A 27,625-nucleotide genomic window follows, 5' to 3' on the forward strand; every position below is an offset into this window, starting at 1 on the left:
GCATGAATGCAGCCATCTTGGTCCCCACCATATAAGCAGTCACAATCAAGAGGTATGGAGAAGGAAATGGCAACCCACTCCAGTATTCTTGCCTGAAGAATCCCAGGGACAGAGGAGCCTGGTGGGTTGCCCTCTATGGGGTCTCATGCATACATTGGAGATGGAAATGGCAACCCACTCCAGTATTCTTGCCTGGAGAATCCCAGGGATGGAGGAGCCTGGTGGGCTGCTGTCTATGGGGTCGCACAGAGTCGGACACGACTGAAGTGACTTAGCAGCAGCAGCAGCAACATCAAGAAGTATGGGCTTCTCAGATGGTGATAGTGGTAAGGAATCTAACTGCCAACCCAAGAGACACAAGAGACACGGGTTTGATCCCTGGGTTAGGAAGACCCCCTGGTGGAGGAAATGGCAACCCACTCCAGTATTCTTGCCTGGAGAATTCCATGGAGAGAGGAGCCTGACAGGTTACAGTTTATGGGGTCGCAAAAGACTTGGACACTACTGAGGGACCGAGCATGCATACACGCATCAAGAAGTATACAGGCTAGAGTGGTTTTCACAAGTTCAGAACTTTCTTGGGATAAAATATCCTGGGTCCAAAAGATTGCGCTAAATCATAGTCCTCATAGGCAAAAAGTCTGAGTATTAGGATATAGCCCAAGCACCTTTATTTAATTTTATCCTATATCAGAGTGTTTTTGCTGCTTGTTTGGGCTACTGTCAGTGTGACTTTAGTCATATATTTTTTGGTACAAGAATCATATTCTTGAGGACAAGTTGTAAGCTGTCATAGCCTCATTATTTCTTAAAGGCACTATCATGTCTTAATAAAAACTGAAGTCCAGATCTTCTGCTTTCGCATACATTTAGCTGCTCTCTGGCATCTACTCTGCCTTTACTTGTTAATAGTGTCCCAATTTTTATTCAGGTAACCTCCCCTCTTGTAAACAGATGGTGGGTTTTTAGGGATGTTCTACGGGTGAGGCAAATGGTTTTAGTTTGAGATAATGTGCCTTATTTTATTAGCTGGCCACAAACTGTTCACGGATGAAGTAAGTAAGTAACTTAATTTAGTTGATAGTCTGGGTAATGGTCTGGGTGAGTGGTGAGTGAGACAAGAAGCTTCTGGATTCTAGGAATCCCATAGAGACCATCTTGGGCTCCTGGAGACTCTCCATGGTCTTATGTGCTCACAAAAGTCTTCCCACTGCCCCAAGAACTGCTGCTATATCTTCTCCTTTCTTCTCCTTCTCCTTTCCCTCCCTCCCCTCCTTTTTTCTCTCCTTTTCTCCCCTCCTTCCTCTCCTGTCCTCTTTCCTCCCCTTTCCTTCTTCATCCCCTTCTCTTCCTCCTCCTCCTATCCCTTTTCCTTCTCTCAAATCCATTCTGTGGAGTAAGCCATAATCTTACTATATAATCCCCACCCTTTATATTCCAAAACCTTCCTATTCCCCAGTCTTCTCATATTTTGCCCAAGCTAAAGCCTTCTTCACTCAGCAATCTATGCTGAACTTGCTGAACTGAAAAAGCTTGCGTCTTCTTCTACGCTTCCATTTTCTCTCACACCCTGACTTCCCTCTTTCTTAACATGGTAGCCTTGTGACCTGATGTATATTGATGGAATTCTCAGCACATGTTTGGCTAGAGCCATTTTTTTTTTTTTTAACTCCTACCACAGCCTTGACCTTGAGGACATTCATATTTCTTCTTTGTATAAAAATCGGAACAGCTTCTTAATTGAGCTTCTGGAACATAGTTAGCATGCTTTAGGATAAACATTTTAATTGTGCCGTCCTCTCCCTGGAATAAATAAACTACAGATTTTCCTGATTATAAAGGAAAGACAAAAAGGAAAAAAAATCATTTGGGGACAAATGTTTTCTGAAATGCTTTGTGCCAACAACAGGAATCAGGAAAATAAGAAGGATACATGCAACTTTCAAGTCCTTGTTAAATTTTTTATTTTAAAATTCATGGTCTTAAAGACATCAGGAATAAGTGAGAGAGAAAGAAACAAGTGATCTCTCCTCTAAGCTAGGAAGTCTTAAAAGTTATTTACATGTATATTTTGGAAGTTGGGAGTAGGTTTTTACCCTGGCTGAAAAAGACTGCAATAATTTTCCCCAATTTAGGAAATGAATATTATTGATACTATTCATTTTGGTATAAATTAAGCCACAAAATAATTCTTTGGTATCACTGCAATATTTTCTATACACATACACACACACACGTGTGCAAACACATACCAATTACTCCACCTAAGTCATTTAGCAGCTGAAATATCTCCCTTTCACTACGTATGTTCCATTCCTAACTCTCCTTTCTGTATAGAATGAACCATCAAACCAGCTGATAGTTGATTAAATGTTGACACTCTGCTTTTTGAGCAAGCTGAAAATTATTGATTTATTTAAAAATAACCCTTCTTCCCTGGTTTTCCTAGTAAATCATCATGTGCCTAAGTAATGTAAGTGGATTACAGGAAACATTAGCACTAGTAATTGTTGTTGCCAGCTATCAGAGCCACAGAATGGTTAGAGTCTAGACCAAGAGAGGTTAGTGAAGGCTAATGCAGCAAAACTGCCTATTGCCTCCATGTCATCATCACCCCAAAGAAAAAGCATAGCTTCTTCATGAATCTCCAAACCACAGATGGACTAAAAGTGAAATGACCTGCCAGAATTCCTCACTGATGCCTTTTATCCTCCATAATATTAAATTAACTCGACAGTGCATGACATCAGAAGATAGAACAAACCTCTTGATCAGTAATTCATAGTGACTTTAAGAGTTGATAACGATGAGTGTATGATGGTCACTAGAGGAAATATCTCTCCTGAGTCCGAGCATTAGCACAGGCATATAGAGATACAGCAACATTAATATCATTTGTCTTCACTCAATAGACACAGTGCATGGCTTTTACCTTCAGAACATCTGTTACTCATGTAAGTGCAGAAAATTTGTCTGAGTTTTTCAAGCAGCAAAATGACCCACATTTTTTTCCTTAACAAAAGCTCATATTATGTTCTCAATTTATGATTTTTTTTTGGTTACCAACATTCCTCCCAGACATTTCCCAACCAAAACAAAAGACTCCATTTCACTTGTAGATACCTCAAATGATGGGCATTTCTAGATACTCAAAATGATGGCTGGATCATAATAAATATTAAGTGCATGCTAGTTGAAAACATCAATGAATGGATCTTTGATTCTCCATACTTAGTTGTCATATATGTGGTAGATAAAAAAGTAAAGAAAAGGAAAAAAAGGTTATTAATTTTCATTACATTAGGCTTATAGAGAGGTTGCCAAAATGCAAACATGGTTTCATTGAATCATCTTAAAAGTCAACATACTTGGTTATATTTGGAGACAGAAATGTGATCAACACTCATTTAGCTACTGCTTTGTTGTTTTAATGTGAATCCTCCTATTGTAATTTTAAATTTGAGAGGGACTGTAGTCCAAATGCTCTGTCAACCTTAGCATAAGTTTATGATACTTCCAGAAATTGGGACCCTCTGGTCTAGGTTACAAATCCTAAGAATGCAAACAATGGACCCACTGCATCACCTTGATTAATAAAAGGTGATGCTTGTTCACTGATATTAGGAATATTATCCATCAATTACTTCCCAACCACTTTATCTACTCCAGTTAGAGAATTCCCCTCCTTCATCATCACTTCTTCCCTTTCAGGGTCCTTTCATTTCTTACCATTTGAGTCAAGTGACCAGAAGATCTTTAATAAATACTATGTATATATATGGGCTTTCCTGGTGGCTCAGTGGTGGAATCCACCTGCCAATGCATGAGACGCAGATTTGATCCCTAAGTTGGGAAGACCCCCTGGAGAAGGAAACAGCAACCCACTCCAGTATTGCCTGCAAAGTCCCATGGACAGAGGAGCATGGTGGGCTACAGTCCATGGGGTCGCAAAAGAGTCGGACATGACTTAACAACTAAGCAACAACAACAACAACAATTTATATATATAAACTGAGACTCAAGCCAATCTACTTAGAGCAAATTATCACAGAAAGCAGGAGGCTAAGCTCAGGATATGATCCAAAACTGCAGGATATGAACCAACATAAGTAAAGACTTCCTGATACAATTTTTTGTTCAAATTATTAAGCACCTACTGTGCACCTTGCATTGGGCTGTGCAGAGAAGATACAGACAGAGTTTCTTATTTTATGGGCCTACATTCAAGAGGAAGCCAACAGATAATAATCAATTAACAAAAAGGAAACACCAGAGAATAAGAAATGCTATGGTAAATAGTCATTGAGATCCAGTGATAACTCGTCACCATTAGGTTTCATTTGTTTGAAAGCATCAACCACAGAGGAAAGCATCAGCATCAGTTAAATGCAATACTTACCACCACAATCACATTTGCTGCTGGGACTGGGCGGTTTTCCACTTCAAGGTCTTGACCAGCCATGGCCAACAGATTGAGAGATGGGTCATATGCGGGTTTAGGAAATGCTGAATTAACAATTTGGTGGTGTCTGCCTATTTGAGCTTCAGAAGAGGAATGGTAGTTATGTTTGTGTATCTTTTGTGGAGCTATATCCAGGCTCTTCTCAATGTCTTGTGAGTGGTGATAAATGAATGCTGGCTTCCCACTCTTCTTCTGACGAACTGCCAAGAAGTGATCATTATTTCTTGCAAGGCATCCTGAAAGGGGGAAGAAGAAGAAGCACAAAAATCAAAGACCTTCTTCACTGAGCTGAATAGATTATCTGATAAAGAGAATTACCTGTTCTTAGAAAGCTTTAAGACTTGTGAAGGATTTAGATCAGTTACTCTCCATTTTCATCCCTACTCCATTATCCCCAATAAAGAGAACACACTTGGTGGCATGGAGGCATGTCAGAGGTTTTGGGTACACAGAAGTGGGTATAGTTTGAAAAAGTCTTATATTTCAGATATTCTAATACATCTTTTAGTCAGGAATTTCCTCCTTTATCTAAATGCATGGCTCTAACACCTTGTTGATCAACTCTTCCTGGATGTCCTACCTATTCCTCAAATGACAACCCTTTATATCATATTCAAGCTTTCCTCCCTTTAATCAATAGCATTTCATACAATTCTTATTTCATACTTCTTTTATCCTGCTGATATTTTATAATCAATTATGTGTAATTTTTAATGCTTGTAGACTATTTGAAGCTGACTAAGGGCAGAAGTCTGAGTATACTCATTGTGGTAGCAACTCCCAGTTGTATAATATCCATTCTCCCCTTCTTACTAAGTAATATGGACATCCCGATAAAGTAATACATTCTCTTTTATTTTGTCTGTTAGGTAAATATCCATTGACTTGAATAGCTCTTTTATTCTTTTTATCATTGGCCACAGAAGGAAACAGATAACAGATACATGTAAGTCTAAAGAGTATCACTAGGTCACATGCCAATTAGAAAAGCAAATAAGATCTTCTATATAAGACGACAAGCAGATTGAACAGATCACAACATAATAATGCCATCCACCTTGTGCCTGGCAACCTAGGCACCACAGATTTTTCCCTCAGGATGCCTATGGCAACAATAAGCTGTAAAAATGCTCTCCCCAGAAGATGACTTCCCTCTTTTTATAAGAATTCTGGGGTGCCTTGAATTCTTACCAAATATTTATAGTAGAGAAATTGCTAGTTTTTATAGCTTTCCCCCCCATGAAGCCTCTGTGACCAGCATATATTTACAGCACTTTCAGTAATGTTATTTTACCAATATGCTCTCAACTCTCACTTAGGGATAAGAAGACAGGTTATTTTTTTTTCAGTAAGCTCAACTGCATTTACCATGATGTAATTGTTTGGAAACCATTGGGTCCCAGTGCCTTTAGGCTTTTAGATCATTCCAATCACAATTAAATTCTATGTGAATTCTGAGACAGTAATAGAAACTAGTCCTCATGTCTTCAATCCTCAGCATGCTGAATAGACTGTAACTTTTTAGAAAAAGAAATCAATTTACTACAACCATTCACCAACATTGATGATTAGACAGTATGACCTTGAAATAAGTATAAACTTTGTTTCTCTGAATGAAGTAGGAATTCCTCAGATTTGGAAATGACACTGTAATTAGGAACATATATAAATGAATATGGTCCTTCACTGTTAATATTCTTGCTGTGTTTTATTAATGGAGAATGGTGATAAAATATTGTAGAGATATATTAACTTTCTGACCACAAATGTTTGTTTAAATTTTACTAAAAGTGATTTAATAAATTATATTGTAATGTCCTACAGTAGGGGCCCCCAGCCTCCAGGATCTAATATTTGATGATATAAAGTAGAGCTGATGTAACAATAACAGATATAAAGTACACAATAACTGTAATGCACTTGAACCATCACCAAACCATCCCCTATCAGGCCTGTCCATGGAAAAACTCTCTTCCACGAAACTGATCCCTGGCACCAAAAAGGCTGGGGCCACTGTCCTACAGTATTTCCATACTATAGGTGAACAGTTTCCTCCCTCCCCTGTTAGAGGACTGAGTCTGACATTGTAAAGAGCAACAACGGAGTGGTCACCTTAAGGTTAAGAAACAGAATGGAGATACTATTTTTATCTTAGCTGACTTTGTAAACATGCCTCACTTAAAGATGGTCCCTTGTTTCAGAAAGGCATACTGCACACTTGAATGAATTTGGTTTCTCACCTGAGGGATTGGTTCTCCTACCAAAAAGAGGGATTATAACCCTATCTGACAAGATAGTGCTATAGAAATAGGCATGTTAATTAAAAAATTAACATGCAAAAAAGACTGGAAGTCCTTGCAAGATTTGGGAAGAGGAAAAAGGAAAAAACAAACAAACATGGTAGGGGATGGTGAAGAGTTTCACTAAGAAAAAGAAGCAGCTCAGAAGATCAGAAAACGCAGATTTATGAGAAGGGGAAAAATTAATGAAGAGCTGAGACATTTATCTTCAGTCTTTCTTTTTATATGATATCAGGGTTCCCTGATGACTCAGTGGGTAAAAAATCCACCTGCAGAAGACACAGGAGATGCAGGTTCAATCCTGAGAAGGAAATGGCAACTCACTCCAGCGTTCTTGCCTGAAAAATCCCATGGACAGAGGAGCCTGGCAGGCTATGGTGCAAAGGGTCGCAAAGAGTTGGACATGACTGGGTGGCTAAACATACAACATGTGATATCAATCCCCAAAAAATAGAATAGGTGAGTCCAACTAATAAGGTCTCTTGTACGAAAATAGGCCTACAGGGAAAGATGAAAAAAATCTAATTTTAAGTGCAAATGAAACACAACTAGAATTTCCAGCCCTATCCAGTTGTATATGTGAAAAGACTCAGCCCTGCCTTGTCCCTGAGTAATGAGAACCAAGTTGGCATCACTATTAGGAACCCTACCAAAGACATTAGGAAAGAAAAAGTTTTTCAAAGTGTTGTGCTTAGATCCCTGCATCAAAATTACCTGGGATATTAAGACTTAGATCCCTATATCTTAGCTGAGAACTACCATAGCAGACTCTTTGGAAAGGTAGCTTACAAATCTGGATTTCTAATCAAAATTTTCTCACATTCCAACTCTGAAGTTGAGGACCACTGAGTTAGTGGTCCTAAACTTTGGGATAAGTTTTATTTTTTTGTCTTCAAATGTTACCTCTTCACTTCAACATTATTAATATATTCAGGTAAACATTTTGGAAATTTTAAGATTCAGATGCCTATTAAAGATCAAAGTGTAGATGTTGAATTAGAAATTTAATAAGTATATACTTCATGGTTGGAGAGAGACAGATTTGTGAATCATCCAGTATGGATAAAATTTAAAGCCAAGTGACTGGAGATTCCTGGAAAAGAGAAGAGTATATAGGACAGAGCTCATGGTAGAATTACAATATTTAGAGTCAAGAAGCTGAATGAAATAGAGCCAACAATGACAAATGAGAAGGAATGGTAGTAAAGAAGGAGGAAAACCAAGGAAGAGTAGTTTCTAGAAGACTAAGAAAGAAAATGTTTTAGAACCTGTATGTATTATAAGGTCTTAGGAGCAACTGAAAAATCAATCTTATAGTGATGTCTCTAGAAACTTGAACATAAATGGAATTTCCATGTGTTTCCAAGTAAGGTAAGTCCCACTGAAGACATACTTATAGACTTAAAAAAATTACAAAGCACATAGGGATTATTGCCATGAGAGATGGTCAGAAGATGAAGAAGTGGGTAGATTCTTAACTAAGAAAGAAAAAATGAAAGAGAAAATTGAAGGGGGCTTCAAAATAAGTTAATTAAAACATCCAAATAGAAAAGAAAACAAGAATAAGGGATTTGAGGAAAAGAGAACTGGCATGTTTCAATTCAAGTGAAAATCATAGAAATGAAAAATATCATAACTGAAGAAATGCAATATGTGGGTTAAACAGTAGACTAGACACCACTGAATAGAGAATTGGTAAGTTGGAAAAGTTTAGGTAATAATTCAGAAAGCAGCACAGAGAAATTAAGAGAGGAAATTAGAAAAAGAAGGTTCCTTTGGGACTCTAAGACCCATACCTACTGGCATTCATGCTCATTAAGAGTGAGTGAGACCTCGCTTGTGATGGGATGTCCTTTCTGTGATTCGGCTAAAAAAAGATGACTTCTGTGCTGCTAGGAGACTCCTTTTGACTTTGATGAAGCAAGTTGTTGGAGAGGTCCACGTGAAGAAGGAGGCTTCTAGCCAAAATCCAAGGAAGAACTGAGGCTCTCAGTTGCAACAACGATTAAGGAACTGAATCCTGTCAGCAATCATGTAAATAAGCTTGGAAGCAAATCTGTCCTCAGGTGAGCCTTCACCTAGGAGCCTAGCTCAGGCCAACACTTTAACTGAAGCCTAATGAGAGACCTTGAAGCGGAAGTCTCCAGTAAGCCATGGCCAAATTTCTGCCTCACAGAAACTAAGAAATACTAAATATGTATTGTTTTAATTTGCTAAATTTTATAGCAGTTTGTTATGCAGTGATAGGAAACTAATGCCAAGAGACTGAGTGATTTTTGAGGATAACATGGTACATTGCAAAATACCTTTAATAGCATTTAAGAAATGAAACATTAGGCAATTGAACATTTTATAAAATTTAGAGAGGGAAGTGATAATGTAAAATTTATATTTCTCAGAGATCACTCTGGCTGTACAATAAAATGGACTGGGAGGAAGCCAAAGTAAGTGCAAATGAACTGGGTAAAATATTTTAGAAGACAGTAGAATAGCCCAGACAAGGTGGCAGGCAGTAGGAAGACAAAGCAGAGGTGAATTCCGGAAGCCTTAAGATATGGGGATTGATGCAAAAATAAAAAGGAATAAATTCAGTAATTGGGTTAATGTTGTAGGAAGGAACTAACAGTGGATATTTAAGAATAGTTCTAGTTGGCTATTCAACGTATAGGGGTGTCCTTTATTGAGACAGGGAAATGTGATTCTGTAGTGCCTACAATATATAGAAACAGAAACATCTAGAAAGAAATTACATTTATATGGAACCCAGGAGAAAGTGCTGGACTAAAGATAAATACTGAAAAACCATAAGCATACTCAAGGAAAAGTGAGTGCCAGAATGGTGAGTCTGCCTTGTGGAATGAGAAAAACTATGAGTCTACAGCAAAGATCCAGAAGAAGCCACATTAAAGGAATGTTTGGCCGGAGAAGAAGAAAAATTAGAGACTGTGGAAGTATGGAAATCGTGGAAAGAGTGTACCAAGGAGTCTGTGATTGGCAGTGTCCAGTGTCACTGACAGTCTGAGAGTTGAAACAACTCTGAACACTTGCATAGGATTTACTGACCTAAAATTCATCAATGGACAGCTGACCCTGGATATTCAGAGCATCAGACTCAACATGGAAAAGCTCTGGGTATAGCATTAGAAATACAAAGCTAACCATCCTCCACTGTTGAGTCTTTAAACAAAAATAAAGTAATTTTTAAGGACTTAAAAGGTTAAGGAAGATTCTGAGTCTGGGTAAGACTCACTCTGCCTTGTTAACTATAATAAACAGAGCTATAAAATCTAAACAAAATGCATAAAACAGCTTTCTGAGGACTCTGGGAAGTAAACAGTAGCAGAGCGATTAGGGATGAAGAACAGAATTCAAAATTGCACAACACCGGCAGTAAGTTTACCATTTCTCCCTGCCTCCAGTATTCTCTAGCCAACCCACAGTGTACACCAGAGTATAGACAAGGATAGCTCCAGGAGAAAATACAACACCATAATTTGTGAGATGCAGTCGAAGCAGTGCCTAGAGGAAAGCTTACAGCATAAATGTTTGTATTAGAAAAGAAGAGAGGTCTCAAATCAATAATCTATGCCTCTACTTTAGGAAACCAGAAAAAAAAAGAGCAAAATAAATGTAAAGAATGCAGAGGAAAAGAAATTAAGAAGTTAAAATGAGAAATAATTATATTGAAAATAGGAAACAATAAAGAAAATCAATGAAACAAAAGTTTATTCTTTGAAAACATCAGTAAATTGATAAAGCTCTAGCAAGACTGACAAACAGAGAAGACACAGATTGCCAACATCAGATGAAAGAAAGAATATCACTATATACCCAGCAGACATGAAAAGGATAATGAGAAAATAAATGTGTACAACTCTTTGCATCTACATTTAACAACTTAGATGAAATGACCAATTCAAACCCTAGAAAATAATGGAACTCACACAAGATGAAATATGTTACCTAAATTGTCCTAAAATTATAAAGGAAATTGAATTCCTACTTAAGTTTTCTTATGGAAAAGAAATCTTCAAGACCAAATGGTTTCACTGGCAAATTGAAACACTTAAAGACAAAATTAACTTCATTTATACATAACCTCTCCCAGAAAATAGAAGAAAAAGGAACACTCCTCAAAGCACTTTATGAGGCCAAAATTACTCTGATAACAAAACCAGAAAGAGACCCTACTAAAAAAGAAAACTAAAGACCAAATATTGCTCGTGAATATATATGTAAAAATCCTCAAGAGCATATTAGCAAATTGAATGCAGAAATATAAAAGATAATACATAACCAAGTAAGGCTTATCCTGGGAATGTAAGGCTGCTTTAATATTTAAAAAGCAATCAACCTAATCCATCATATTGACAGTCTAATGAAGGAAAATCATATTATCATACCAAGTGATGCAGAAAGAGCATTTGATAAAATTCATATCAACTTACAGTGAAAAAAAATAAGCAAACCAGAAATAGAAGGGAACTTCTTCAAACTTGTAAAAGACACCTACACAAAAACTCACAGCTAACAATAGGTTCACCTTCCTTCTCTTAAGAACAGAGAACAAGACAATGACACTCATCACTCTTATACAACACTCTACTGAATGAAAGTCCTATTTATTGCCAGTAAACAAAGAAAAGAAGTAAAAGGCACACATAGTGGAGAAGAAAAAATAAAATTGTTCTATTTGTGGAAAGGATGATTGTCTATGTATAAAATCCCAAGGAACTCATCAAAATTTTGATACAACAGGTGAATTTAGCAAGTGAATAGACTGTAATATTAACCTATGAAATCAATGGCATTTCTACAAGCTAGCAATGCACAACTGAAAACTGAATTTTAAAAAATATTTACAACAGTTACAAAAAATAAAATACTTAGGTATAATTCTAACAAAATATGTACAAAATATATATACTGAAAACTACAAAATGCTGAGAAAGTAAAACAAGAAGAACTGAATAGACATACTGTGTTCATGAATTGGAAGGCTTTATATAATGAAGATTTCATTATCCCCAACGACAATAAAAATTCAAGCAAAATTCTACACATATAATAGATTGATTCTAAAGTAGAATAAACAATTTTAAATGAAGAATAAAGGTGACAGACTATTACTCTCCTATTCTAGGACTTACGATAAAGCTACAGTAATCAACATAGTGGAGTATTAGCAAAGAAAGAGGTAGATAATGAGACAAAACAGAGTTCAAAAACAGATTGATGCATGGCAAAAACCACCACAATAATGTAAAGCAATTAGTCTCCAATTAAAATTAATTAATTAATTAATTAAAACAGATCCAGAGAAAATGTCACCATTTGATTTTTTATAAAGATGTAAAAACAATAAAGGATAGTTTTTTCAAAATCATATTGGAACAATCAGACATCCATTTGCAACAAAATGAATCTCTATACAAACTTCATAGAAATGATCTTAATAAAGTTCACAGATCCAAATATATAATATAAAACTATAAAACTTCTAGAAGAAAATACAGGAGAAAATCTTTATAACTAGGGTTAGGCAGAAAATTCTTAGAGATGTCACCAAAATCACAATCCATAAGAGAAAAAGAATTGATCAATTGGACTGGATTGAAACAGAAAAACTTTTGCTCTGTTTAAGACACTGTTAAGAAGGCAATGGCACCCCACTCCAGTACTCTTGCCTGGAAAATTCCATGGACGGAGGAGCCTTTTAGGCTCTAGCCCATGGGGTCACTAAGAGTCGGGCACAACTCAGCAACTTCACTTTCACTTTTCACTTCTATGCATTGGAGAAGGAAATGGCAACCCACTCCAGTATTCTTGCCTGGAGAATCCCAGGGACAGAGGAGCCTAGTGGGCTGCCATCTATGGGGTTGCACAGAGTCGGACACGACTGAAGCAACTTAGCAGCAGCAGCAGCAAGAGAATGAAACAGCAAGCTGAAGAGTGGCAAAAAGTAATTGCAAATCACGTATCCAACAAGGGACTTGTAATAAGAAAAAATAAAGAACTCAAGAAATTTAACAGTAGGAAAACAAAACAAACCAATTTAAAACTAGGCTAAAGATTTGAACAGACACAAAATCAAAGATACACGAATGGCAGAGGCACATGAATATTACCCCAGTAATGAAATGCATATTAAAACTGTGATATGATAACACTACATACCTCTTAGAATTGCTAAAATGAAAAATACTAATGATACTCAGTAAACAAACTTTTGCAGCAACTCTATGCCTAATTGCTCTAAAGTGGAATCAACTCAAATGTCCTTCGATTGATGAATAGAAAGCAAACCGATACATCTATACAATGGAACATTACTCATCAATTTTAAAAAAATGAAGTATTGATCTGCAAAACAATTTGGATTACTCTCAAAGGCATTAGGCTGAGGAAAGGAAGACACTTGCAGAAAGTCCATTTATAGAACATTCTTGAAAAGCAAAAACTAATACTGAAAAGAAAAAACTAGATCAATGGTTATTAGGTTATCAATTGTGAAGCAGGGGGAGTAGAATGAAGGAGTTCTTTGGAGTGACTGAACTTTTATGTATACAATATGATTACATAAATCTATAGATAAGTTAAAATTCATTGCACTATACTCCAAATAAAGGCAATAGATTATGCTATATTATGCTTTGTAAGCTACCTTTTTCACTCAATACTGTATCAAAACATCTTTTCTCATCACTAAATGTTTATCTATCTCATTCACAAATGATTGATAAATGTACAGAAAGTAATTTCAGAGTTGAGGGGGAAGAAAGCTAGACGTAATTGGATTGAGGATCAAGTGGGAGATAAATGAGAAATAACATGTATAACAACTCTTGCAACAAACTTCAGTGGGATAAGAGAGTAGCAGTGTATTAACAGGAAGGGAAAGTAGGGTTGAGGGATTTTTTTTTTTCACTATAGGAGAGGTCTGAGAGAGTCGGACACGACTGAGCAACTTCACTTTCACTTTTCACTTTCATGCATTGGAGAAGGAAATGGTAACCCGCTCCAGTGTTCTTGCCTGGAGAATCCCAGGGACAGTGGAGCCTGGTGGGCTGCCGTCTCTGGGGTCGCACAGAGTCGGACATGACTGAAATGACTTAACAGCAGCAGCAGAGTACATCTAATCCTTAAAGGGAAAGAGCTAGTTGAGAAGGAGTGGTTGGAAATATCACTAAAAGAAAAAACAGAGGGAATAATCAGTAGACTGAGCCTCCCCAGAAGACTGGAGGAGTTGGGATCCAGAGTACAGTCAGGGGGATGAGCCTTGGATTGGAGGGAGGGATTTCTTCCATTATAATATGGGGATACAGGAGAGGCAGGAAGATGAAGGATGTTAACTGATGGATTTGGCAGTGGAAGTTGAGCAAGTTTTCTTGGGACAGTTTCTATTCTATCCATGAAGGAGATGAAGCTATCTCATAAGAGAGGATGAGAGAGCGAAGATTGGAGGTTCCAGGAGAATTGAGAAGGACTGAAAAAACTTCTTGTAAGGAATGAAAAAGAAAGTAGATATGAGATAAGTAATAAGATTCCTCATCTTCACTGAGAGCTCAGTGACAATTTTTTCAATTTCTAAGGGACAGAGCTCCCTCAAAGAACAGTGACTAGCTTGTCAAAGATACTTAACTGCATTTAAAATAAAAGTACGTTTATCATAGGAATGGCATTTACGGGACAATAACCAGTTTTGATGGTCATAAAATTCCACAATTGAAATTTCATTCTGGATATGACCCTGATAATCTCTGAAGAGATCCATAAAAAAGGAAAGAGAAAATATGTAAAATCACAATGTGATTTTATGATTATGTACATTATGATTCATTATTTCAAATTCAACTTTGGTAACTCTGGATGTATAAGGTAGAATGATCTCACATACACCCTCTCAGAATAAATCCTATGGATTGCAGCTGTTTAAATCATTGTCCGGAGAAGGCAATGGCACCCCACTCCAGTACTCTTGCCTGGAAAATCCCATGGATGGAGGAGCCTGGAAGGCTGCAGTCCATGGGGTCGCTGAGGGTCGGACACGACTGAGCGACTTCACTTTCACTTTTCACTTTCCTGCATTGGAGAAGGAAATGGTAACCCACTCCAGTGTTCTTGCCTGGAGAATCCCAAGGACGGGGGAGCCTGGTGGGCTGCCGTCTATGGGGTCACACGACTGAAGCGACTTAGCAGCAGCAGCAAATCATTGTCAGTTGGGAAAGAAACAAAGGATGAAACAGTGGTCACCAAAGAGACCTGAAAAAGTGAACAATCAAAAAAGGGCAACTTTGTTTTCTGATTATTTTGTAAAAGGACAATCGTTGTTTTTCAAAGATTGCCAGCACTTTCTTCTCTAGAAAGGAGATGCAAATAGATAACATCAAGGAAATCTCTTGGGAATTTCTACATGAGCTATGACAAGGTTCTCATTTGATTTGTAAATGCCTCTCAGGAAAAGTTAAAAATACATAAGTACCAGTAAAAGTTTATTTAGAAAATGCCAATTAATAGAACTGAGAAAGGAAAGAAACATGCTTAAAAAAAAAAAAAAAAAAAAGCAGTGGTTTAAGAGATAAGAGACCTAGATTGTATCTTTAACAACCACCACACCCCGTCTATCAGAACTTGAGTTACGGTCTTCAACCTCTCTGAGCCTGTTTTCTCATCAGAAAATGAAGGTGGTTCTTGTATTACAGGTCTACAACCAGATTAGAAATGTACTTTATAAGAGAGTACAGTACATTCTTTAAAGTGAGCCTCAATTCAGTTAGATTTCACATGGCACTGATTTTTCTCTAAAGAGATAAGTTTTTCCATAAGAACAATATAGGACTCTTTGGGAACTTAAAGGAGGATTTTCAGAAGTGCTATCCTTGGATGGAAGGAGTTTAACATTAAAACAACTCTTCCAGTTGTTCTGTAATACTACTTACTACTGTTAATGCTAACCCATGAAGTCACCATGGCACTAATCTCCAGTTAGAAGCACCCACAGAACCAACTCTGAATCTTCTTGGTGAACAAACACAGCCTTCCCAAGATGCGGCAACTGAGGTACATTAGGATAACCTTCCAGGTATAACAGGCACTCACTCATGTCTTATTAGCAAGGTACATTAGTGTTTTGAAAATTCCATTGTGGCTCTGTCTATATATATTAACATAAAGCTAATTTTGCAAAATTCAGTTTGTGTCTTAGTTATGTTCTTACAACACGTGTTATATTATGTATGCATATATTTATATGTGCACACACTTGTTTTGTATCCTGATACCAAATAATCAATTTGATTAAAAAAAAAGTTCATCTTCAGACCAGTAAATGAATCATAAAAAGTAAAATAATGTGTGCGTGCTGCATTATTAGTCGTGTCTGACTCTTTGCAGCCCCATGCAGGAGCCCTCCAGATTCCTCTGTCCATGGGATTTCCCAGGTGAAAATATTAAGAGTGAATTGCCATTTCCTTTTGCAGGCGATTTTCCTGATTCAGGGGTGGAGACTCGTGTATACCGAGTCTCCTGCATTGCAGGCAGATTCTTTACCCACTGAGCCATTGTTTCTAAAAGATAACAATTATAAATTTTAATTGAATTATATATATAAAAATTTTAAACAATCATGGGCCCTCCCATGATTACCATGATTTACCAAAAGGCCCTCCCTTTCGGTAAAAGAGCTTGTTACCAAAAGAACACTCCCTTCCAGAAATATTTTTTCCTAAAATCTAGTATATGCCCTAGTCTCTAGGATATAAAAACATAATTCCATGAGGAAGCTCTATGTCTTCTTCTAATATTATTTAAATGCTTCAAGTGTTTGACCAGTGATATATTTAGTATATCAATAATAAAAATTAAAAAAAAACCCACAGTAACTCGTCTTATTTTTATAGAACTGCTTCTATTTTTTTCTATGTAGGAAAGGGCCTGAATCTTACAACAATAAGGAAAGATTTTTATTAAGGCATCTTGCAACTTTTTCTGCATGCTCTTTAATATAAAGACTCCTTCATATTTCCTCAAATATCCTGTTAGAACTAATGTGGTTCCTACTCCCACTTAGAGCCCACTGTAACTACTCTGGGAGTCCCTCCATTCTTCCTATTTATCTCTTCCATCCAAAGTTGAGCTGCACGACAGAAAACTCTATCTGGAAGCCACAGAAATAGACAGTCATTTCAGCAAATATCCACTGTGTGCCATGTGCCGGTGGTAAAATTATAATGAAAGGACTTCATACTTCCTGGGTTTTGCCCAGCTTTAGTAGCCATATGTTTCATCTGATAAATTAGTATTACAGAGTGAAATTTAATACAATTAGGACAGCACCCTTTCGGGCAGTGTGACTAGACAGAAGTCATAAAGAAGTGAAATTAAGACCACGGCCTTGGACTCTGCTGGAGGAAGTGAGATTTATATTGGCTCAAGAGAAGCAGTCAGATGCTCCCTAGTTCCTGAAGAACTGAGTTGAAAGATGCTTGGAGGAGAGGTTGACAAGAGTGAAAGCTACTATCTCTTCAACTCTACACAGCAGTTAAGAGAAGATCTTCATCAAGATATGCCCTCTTGGGAAATGCAAAAGTGGGGAAAAATGATCATATAGCTAGAAAGCTAAGTAACACTAGCCTCTGCAGAAATCATAGAAATTGAGTTCCATATGCATTTATAGAGTGATAAAGCTCTAAATACACTTGTAAAATATAATTTTTATGCCTCATTGTTATGCAAGCATTTAAAATATTGCTATTTATAAATATAGAGATTATAAACTATTATCATCTTTTTTATAGTAGAATTCTCCAAATGACTTGAAAGCTGTACTTCAATTGCAAGAAAAAGAAAAATATCTGTTTTAAGAATAATTCTCATAGAAGATTAGGAATTATATTTAAAAATAGCAAAATTAATATTAGAACATATAAAAATTACAATATTTTCATAGTAATGACACTATGGTATGCTGTGCTCAGTCACTCAGTCGTGTCCAACTCTTTATGACCCCATTGACTATAGCCCACCAGGCTCCTCTGTCCATGGGACTCTCCAGGCAAGAATACTGGAGTGGCTTGCCATGCCCTCCTCCAGGAGATCTTCCTGACTCAGGAATCAAACCTGTGTCTCTTAAGTCTCCTGCATTGGCAGGCAGGTTCTTTACCACTAGCTATACGTGGGAAGCCCCAGTAATGATACTATAGACAGTAAGGAAGGAGATCCATGGTGGCCACTTGCAGAAATCTTGTCCTGTGTTCCTCTGCCTGTATTTAGGGATTTGAGGAGCACAGGGCACTTGGTAGGTCCTTCAGGTCAACACCTCTACTCCATCCTGTCCTGGTCCCTTCATCCATCACTTGAAATTAACACCACTGGTCAAAGGTACTGCTTCCTCAGAAGACACTTTTTTTTTTTTTTCACTGTTCTTTGAAAAAAAATGAACATTTGCTAGGGAAAGACCACACAATTAACAGCTATTTTTATCAGGAGTAGATCACTGTGTCACATCTTTCCTAAAAAAGTGCTAGTGGAGGAGAGACCTCTCTTGCAATGGGAAGTAAAAAGAACACACTTTAATTGGGGTGGAGAGGAAGGAGAAGGCAGGAGGTTGAGATTCAGCTTGAGCACAGAGCTCCAGAGAGTGAGCTTCAAGACGTCAAGGGCAGGGTGGGGGGAGCAGGGGAGGGGCTGCCAGCAGCGGGGGCTGATGCCTTAGGCTGAAGTATGGGAGACCCAAAGCACTTTTGCTTCAGGCTCAGGGCAGGACTGGTTTGGAGGCACAGACTCTGTACCCATGGTGAATTTATGGTCGACTCAGCAGAACTTAACGCTAGGGGAGGTGGGTTGCCTGATCCACAGAATGCATATCTGATTTCATGAAGCCCACTCCCTCCCCTCCCACATACACACCTCAAGTGTGTATATATGGGCAAGGCTCTCACAGTGGAGTATGGAAACCATGCAATGCACAGAATTTGCAAGGTGTCCGTGGACATGCAGAAGGTTCAACATTAGAAGTGGGATATTTTGGCTCCTGTTGGATGTTGTGAATTCAGAGAGTTTGTAGAGTGAGACAGAAGGATGGGTGATACTACAAATTCTGCCCCAAACCTAAGACTTAAGGTCTTTACCAGAGGGAGGTTGCCCATAATTGTAGCACCTCTGCTGGCTATGGAGTTATTTTTCCCTTATGTTCTCCAGTTTGGAAAACAGCATTCATTGCTTCCAACACAAGCTTACTAGTTATGAGCAATTTTTAATTCATAAGGCAAAAGTTCTACTAGTATTTTCTTTTTAATGGAGGTACAAAAATTAGATTTTCATGGCAGGGACTCTTCACAAAAGAAGGCTTCAGAGTGAATTTCTTTTTAATGGGCAATAGTCAATGTGCACACTTTTTCCTTTTCAAGTATGGAACCTGAAATACAGGACCAATGAAAGTTTTCACATACTAATATGATACTTCTCACAACTATTGCCATTGAATGTATGCAGTGTTCCAGCCCCATGCTGTGGGCCTTATGAATTAGCTCCTTAAATCCTTAAACCACCCTATGAGGTAGTTACCATGGTATTAGCCTTTTATTCTGATAAGAAAAGGGAAGCACAGAGAATTTAAACAGTAAACAGCAGAGATGGGATTCCAGCCCAGGAAGTCAGATTCTAGAGCTTAACTTTTTTATTTTTACTCTGCTACATGAGTTAGAGTATATTTTTGCGGTTTCTGTAGTACAAGCATACCGTTTCAAACAAACTTTCTATCCTAAAGGGTGAGATGATTATACTATAGAAAGCATTTAGGATAGACATTGGTACGTCATAGGGATTAAATAGACCTGGTGGCTCAGACAGTAAAGAATCTGCCTGCAATTCAGGAGACCTGGTTTCAATAGAAGGGAATGGCTACCCACTCCAGTATTCTTGCCTGGAGAATTCCACAGACAAAGGAGCCTGCTGGGCTGCAGTCCATGAGGCCACACAGAGTTGGGTATGACTGAACAACTAACACTTTCACACTTAGCACATCACAGGAATTTAGGAAATAGTCATTTATATTTTCCTTCTTTTCTTATAATGAAATCTATTTGTCTCTTCCCTATAAATCCAATGTTTATCTAAAGAGGAGACCCTTATGTTATATTTTCATAGCTTCAGTTAATGTTCAGATTTAGAAATTACAAACAGCCTGATAAATGTTATAATCCAAGCTCTCTAAGAATCAGCCACTCCCATTTTGAAGAAATAAGCCACTCAGAAAGGACCAGTGGACACCTGATGAGGAATCTTGATGCTCTGTAGATACAGAGGGACCCAGGAATGCCAAGAGCCCTGCCCAACTGGACCAGACCTGTGAGCACCTGTGAGAATTCCCCTAGGGAGCTTCTTAACTGCCATGGAGTGTTCAGAGGTACTGAAACAGCCAACCCACCACGAACCTAACTTTGCATATCGGAGGTTAGCACCATGAAAAAGTTTCCATAGTTGAATTCTGATTTTTCTGATGGGTTGCAGCTCTCCCAGGGAGCCAGACTGGAGCTATACATGGTAGGTCACCTGAGATAAAATCAGCAGGATAGAATCCTCAGATCAAGTGGGGCTGGGTAGCAAGGTCTGGGTATTAGGGAGTGATGAGTTGTCCCTTGAACAGGTGAAGGCTGTGCTTGACAATCTCCAATAAAAGGTCTTCCCACCTCCATGTCCCTGCTTGCTTTCCTTTTACGTTCAAACACTCCTATCTTCTCCAGTGCCCACTGAACCATGGGCAGCCTTCCATGTGGACTAGAGCCCAATGATCTAGAAGTTCCATAGGCTACAAATAGCAAGCAGGAGAGTGTCAGTCAGTCAGTAGAGGAGAAGTAGAGGGCAGCAGTCCTAAAAGAGGTTCTTAGAGCTATGAGTTTCAGCCTTGGTCACACGTCTGAACTTCTCACTCTGCATCTGTGCCTAGTGAGACTAGTTAGGGAGGCAGCTTCTAGGACAAGTCTGGGCTATCTGCTAAGCAACACAGTGCAATAAGAACTAGATACTTCAGACCTATGGTGTTTAGGAAAAGGTGAAAAGGTTATCTATTTTCAATTACCCCCCAAAATTTGCATTTTACTAATATATTCACTTAAATAAGGATTTGCTGAAGACATGATAGATAGATAATACATTTAGATGCTTATAGGTAAGGCATTAGGAGAGAGACTTCCGGGAGAGGTGAATTTGGAGGAGGAGAAGTATGTTAAACTATTTTATTGAGGGGTTTGGTGTGGGGTGTAGAAGAGGGACTAGGAGAATGAGATCTGACATCCTGGGCCTGGCCAGGCTCTCTTCAGCCTCTCAGTGGCCAGAAGAAATAGGTGGATGCTTTGAAGCTTCAAAATCCATCACAAACCTGCCCATTAGTAGGCTCAGACCAAAGAAAGAGGAATTATGCAGATAAGATCCAACTGAAAAATAGGTTGGAATGCAGAATCTCTCTTGGGCATGTATGCTTCTCTAGCATTGGCTCAAATACAAAAAGAATGAGAAATTGCTCCAAGATACTGGTTGATCATTTAGCATCTGATCTCTCCCACCCCTAGTCAAATAATACCTAACACTTACATGGCACTTACTAAGACAGCACAGTCTATTTTACATTACATTATCCTATTTAACACACAACAACAACTCTATAATACATAGTCTCCATTTTTAAAAGAAGAAATTGAGATGTGGAAAGATCAAGCAATTTACTCCAAGTTATAGAGAGATAGTAGGGATTCCCTCATAGCTCAGTTGGTAAAGAATCTGCCTATAATGCAGGAGACCCAGGTTCAAATCCTGGGTCAGGAAGATCCTCCCTGGAGAAGGAAATGACAATCCACTTCAATATTTTTGCCTGGGAAATCTCATGGACAGAGCCCTGGGAAATGTAGTCCATGGAGTCGCAAGAGTCGGACACAAAATAGGGACTAAACCACCATAGAGACAGTAAGTGACCATGACTGCATTTGAAACTGATCACCATATACATGCTCTTAACTGCTACAGTACTCTGCTAAGCATTATCTAAAAATATGGCATTTTCTCCTTTATTTCAATTTTCTCTTTACTTTTCTGCTTAAGCTATTTCATTTTCTTCCAGGGAGAATAAAAATACTGTCTTGAATCAACAAGAGACCAAGAAAGTGAATTACTTTAAAATCACAATCTATAAATTTATATTTATAGATTGATGGCCTTGCAGACTAACTCATCATGATATAATGTTTGGCATAGTTTGTATAGAGCCTCTTCCCCAGGTAAGTGAAAGTATCCCAGTACTGGGAGCTGACTTTGTGTAGTTATGCACATCGCCTCATTTCCCCTCCAGTCTCAGTTAGGAATTGAATCACTACTGTAGTGATATAGCAGAAGAGTTTTACTCTGTACATGTTGCTGTATAGGCCAGTAAATCACTGTGAGATAATCTTACTCTGTGCTCATTCACTGTTCTTTTTCAAAGAAACAGTAGTTTAGGCTGTCTTAAGCCCTTCTGCACATCCAGTAAATGGACATTGCTTCACGTCTGAACTAAGACAGAAAATAGTTCATGCCCCTACTGAACTTAGCATCTGCTGTTGCTGCTGCTGCTAAGTCGCTTCAGTCGTGTCTGATTCTGTGCGACCCCATAGATGGCAACCCACCAGGCTCCCCCATCCCTAGGATTCTCCAGACAAGAACACTGGAGTGGGTTGCCATTTCCTTCTCCAACAAATGAAAGTGAAAAGTGAAAGTGAAGTCGCTCAGTTGTGTCCGACTCTTCACGACCCCATGGATTGCAGCCTACCAGGCTCCTCCGTCCATGGGATTTTCCAGGCAAGAGTACTGGAGTGGGTTGCCATTGCCTTCTCCAGAACTTGGCATCTACTTCAGTGTAATTAGACATATTGATCTAGACTGCTGTTTCAGGTAAACAGTTTTGTTTTGTTGTTGGTCCCTGTGGTTGAAATTTTCATGGATATCAACAACTTAATAAAATGAAATCAATGAGAAAAGTCTAGATTGTCATTATAAGTAGAAAATTGTCTAAATGGAAAGTGCTACTATCCACAACATAAATTTGCTAATTGTCATTCTGTGGCAAATATCTCAGTAGTAGACACTTACAGCTACATTATTTGCTGAGCAGGAATTAGGAAACCTGATCTTAAAATAATATTTTACCATTAAAATGTTTCAAGCTATTAAAATCCTTTGTGTTGCGAAATATCAAAGCTACTCTAAGTGTGTCAGCGTTTGTAAGTGCTTTGAAGATGAAGAATGCATTTATGGCCAAGTAGGATCTTTAAAGGGAAAAATGGCTTTCTCTACCTTTTGAACTAGACTTAACAAATAGCTTTTAAGAGATTTAACAATATACTTACCATGAAACATAACATCCATGTTATCACTAATAATAATGGCAATAAATGAGTTTTTGATGTGTGACCCCATCATCTCAGAAGAAGTGACTTTTTATTATTCATCAACCACTCTCCATTCTTCAAGTAAAAGCATAGCTCCCATAAAGGTTTAATAAAGACTTTATCTATACATAAAAAAGAGAAAAATTGTATAAAACCATCCAATACTCAGAAATTTTCTGTGATGGTTTGGATTTTGGTAGGGGGAGCAAAGGAAGGTTGGATTATTTTTTATTTCTGCTTATTGAATACACTGCCTCAAACTCCCACCTGATTTTAAATGTGTAGTTGGCTCATGTTTGTTATTTCAAGATAGCTGATCAGTAATCAGAGTTAGGGGTTCTGGGTTCATTCTTTAATGCACAGCTATCATGTTATGTATCTTGTCTAATTATTTTATCTCTTTAAAATAAACTCATTCATCTCACTCCCATTCCTAAAGTAGTACTAGAAAATCATATAGGAATGTCTATCCATCTAGGACAAGTTCAACACACACGACTAGAATAAGCATCATGCTCGCAGAACACAAACTTACCTTAAACAGAATATGTTTAAATGAAAGCTATTCTGTCCCATTTCCACTGCTTTGTAACCAGTAAATATATATTGGATTGAAAGGGCAGTAGTAAAGTCAATTCTACTCTTTATGATCATGAAAGTGAGATATAATCTCTTTGTAAATATAAATTAATCAAAATTTATTTTGCCAAATACATCCTGAATATATTTATTGAATGCAACATTTTTTGATGGTATACTGGATAACAAGCACAGTTCTATTAATATGTTATTAGTATACAGAGATAAAAGCTACAATTCTCTTATTGTCCTCAAAAAAAAAAACTCAGGTTAAGAGCAGTAATAGTGAAATATACAGGGCCTCAAAGGAAAACCTAGGAAAGCTAGTTGGATGAGATGGGGTTCAAGGAAGGGTTCTCAAAGTAGGCAATGCTCAACTATGATTTAAAGTTGGAGAAAAATTATCTAGAAAACAAAGCAGAGTTGGATACTTAAAATAAATAGAACAGTATGTGAAAAGGATGAGAGGCATGGCAAATCAATGAAATTTGCTTTTAGTATAACAGTGGGCAAAGCAGAACATGATGATAGGAAATAAGGATGGAGTTGGGAAATACCTGATAGTAAAAGACTTCCCCATGCTAATGAGTTTGAGTTTACCCTAAGGGAAAAGGAAATGGCTGTATTAGAGAATACAAAGTGAGAATGTGATCGAGTATGCTTTTTTCCAGTTTTACCAGGCTTGGGTGACTGTGGGGGACTCTCATGTTATTCACAATGATAGAATATATAGAAATAAAAGCAGTTGTTATGGGAAGTGCTGAGCATTAACAGCCAGATTCCTGATACTTGTGGGATCTCCAATGACTCCTAGGTAATTGTAGCGATAGGACTGTAGAGCAGGAGAGATATCTGAGATAGAAATATGGATTTCAACTTTGCTATGTAGGCCTGAATATAAACATCCACAGAGAAAGTATACAGGGATAAGAGAGGAAAAAAGACATAGGACACATGAAGTCTACAGAGCACTAACCTATTAAAGAATGCTCAGAGAAAGACCTAAAAGTGCAACTGAGAAATGACTAGTTAGATAAGAGAGAAGCTATTGAGGAAACCAGTGGCTATCCATGGGAATCAATGAGAATTTTCAAAATTAGATTTAATCTAATCTCAATATTCATTGATAAGGAAAAGATAAATTACCACCTTAACTATGTTGAACCATAATTAGAGTTGGGGAATTTGCTGTATGACTCAGGGAACTCAAACTGGGGCTCTGTAACAACCTAGAGGGGTGGGATAGGGAAGATGGGAAGGAGGGAGGGGACATACGTTTATCTATGACTTACTCATGTTGATGTTTGGCTGAAACCAACACAATCCTGTAAAACAATTGTCCTTCAATCAATCAATAAATAAATTTAAAATTAAGAAGAAAAGATTAGAGTTGGTAGAAAAGTAGAAGAGAAACAGAGAAGAAATGTGAATGATAGATAATACATTTATTATTATCTGGGTTGTGGATAATACAACCCAGAATTTTTACAAGGTGCTAGTCAGGGTGTGATTTCCAATAGACTAAGCAGTCTCCATGGTTCTAGGAATGTGTGGTCTCAAATATACATACATCTATCTTCTTATATGCTAAAGATGCAGACATTACCATAGTCATTCCCATAGGTATAAAGCACTTTACAAAGAATTAAAAATATAGCCAACCAACAAGGCATTTGGGCTCTTTCAGCATCTGGCAATCAGTTGGGAGGACTTTGCCACTGAGTTCATCAATAGTTAAAGCCCATCCCCAGTTGCTCCTCATTTCCCAAAGTAGCAAAGTCTGCTTGAGATTGTATGTCCCTTGGGTATGTGAGACTTCTGGGGAGCAACTTAATTTTTGGGTAAATGAGCTCTGCTGAAATCCATTCTGGAAGAGGCTAAGCTGACTAGGTGCCTTGCATGAGTGCCAAGAAGAAATTAATGCTAAAAGAGGAGACTAGAAATATTACTGTGTTGTTTTTATTTATTCAATGTATTTATCTAAGCTTCAGCAGCTTTTATGCCAGGCACTGCTCCTCTCCCAGTGCTGGGATGGGCAGGATCTGCTATAGAAATAGCAGTAAACAAAATAGACAAAAACCTGATAGCACTTCTGAAAAGTGAAAGTGAAAGTTGCTCAGTTGTGTCCACTCTTTGTGACCCCATGAACTATACAGTCCATGGAATTCTCCAGGCCAGAATACTGGAGTGGGTAGCCTTTACCTTCTCCAGGGATCAAACCCAGGTCTCAAACCCAGATCTCCCGCATTGCAGGCAGATTCTTCACCAGCTGAGTCACAAGGTAAGCCCAGGAATACTAGAGTGGGTAGCCTATCCATTCTGCAGTGGACCTTCCTGACCCAGGAATTGAACCTGAGTCTCCTGCATCGCAGGCAGATTCTTTACCAACTGAGCTATCAGGGGTTATATGTGGAATCTAAAATAGGACACAAATGAACATATGTAGGAAACAGAAACAGACATAGAGAACAGATCTGTGGTTGCCAAGGGGGAGGGAATGTGGGGGAGAGGATTGAGAGCTTGGAATTAGCAGATGCAAACTAGTATGTATAAAATGGGGAAACACCAAGGTCCTACTATATAGCACAGGGAACTATAACTGTATATATTAAATATCCTGTGATAAACCAGAATGGAAAATAATATGAAAAAGAGTATCTGTATGAGTTACTGAGTAACTTTGCTATAAAGCAGAAATTAACACACCATTGTAAATCAACTATACTTCAATAAAATTAATAATAAAACTTAACCAAGGAAGGATATTGGAAGATTTCAGGGGTGATGAAATATTAATTAGGATAGTCAATGAGGGCTTCACTGAGAAAGTGATCTTTGAACAAAGACTGAAAATTGAGGGATTAAGCCATGGAAATATGGAGAAAGGATAGTTCAGGCAAAGAAATAAAACTTTTCGGGAGGATTGGCAAGCACCTGGTGTCTTCTTGGAATAGGGAGGAGACCACTGTAGCTGGAGAGAGACAAAAAAGAGGAAAGCAGAGAGATATCAGAGAGGTAATATGGGAGAGAATAGAGCAGAACCCTGGCCAGTGTAAGAACTATGTTGAGTGAAAAACTGATTCTGGAACTCTAAGGGACTCTTCATTGAGAAAAGATATCTTAAAATATCATTTTCCTATCTGTCTACCCTTTCTTTTTTAAAAAGATTTTATTCGTTTATTTTGGCTACATTGGGTCTTAGCTGCAGTACAGGGGCTCTAGAGCACACGGGCTTCAGTAGTTGCGCTGCATGGCTTAGTCACTTCATGGCATGTGGAATCTCAGTTCCCCAATCAGGGATTGAACCCATGTTCACTGTATTGCAAGGCAGATTCTTAACCACTGGGCCACCAGGGAAGTTCCTATCCTTTCTTTTGAGGATGGTGTTTCTGCCAATGACTTCCCTGATCCTCTTAGTTCCATCACAGGAACTCTTGCTTCTCAAAGACTAGAGAAACTGACTAGGCACTTCTCTGAGAATGAAGAAGCATCGTCAGAATATACATTGAAGGTAGTCCCTGTGCCATCCAGAAAAGCAGGTAGTAAGAACCATACAGAAATTTGAAATAACCATTTCCAGAGCTTGAAGAGAGAATAATGCATTGAAATCAACTTGTGTTTTTTTAGCAAGACATGCACTAGGTAAAAGAAAGCTTTCCCATGAGAATCTTCAAGATATCCCAAGACTTTTACTCCTTTGTAACTAAAATATTATCAATAAACATCATCTTCCATAGTTCTTTGGGCAAAGAAAGAGAAGAAACACTGAAGGAAATAAGCTATCTGTGGCTCTTCCACATAATTATGTTACCATCCAAATCATTGGGTAGCTTGTAGTTGTCTTTTCTAGTAAAGTTGATACATTATGT

At 37.9% G+C, this 27,625-nt stretch overlaps 1 protein-coding gene across 1 annotated transcript in view; it reads right to left on the reverse strand.

The window, feature by feature from the left end:
- PTPRR (protein tyrosine phosphatase receptor type R) overlaps window positions 1-27,625 on the reverse strand; it is a 277,193-nt gene that overhangs the window by 246,291 nt on the left and 3,277 nt on the right. Inside the window, exon 2 of the mRNA XM_055580529.1 lies at window positions 4,400-4,698. Within this exon, the coding sequence (XP_055436504.1) occupies window positions 4,400-4,698 (299 nt within the window). The remainder of the gene's footprint in view (window positions 1-4,399; window positions 4,699-27,625) is intronic.

This window comes from Bubalus kerabau, chromosome 1 (assembly GCF_029407905.1).
Source record: "Bubalus kerabau isolate K-KA32 ecotype Philippines breed swamp buffalo chromosome 1, PCC_UOA_SB_1v2, whole genome shotgun sequence".
Taxonomy (NCBI): Eukaryota; Metazoa; Chordata; class Mammalia; order Artiodactyla; family Bovidae; genus Bubalus; species Bubalus kerabau.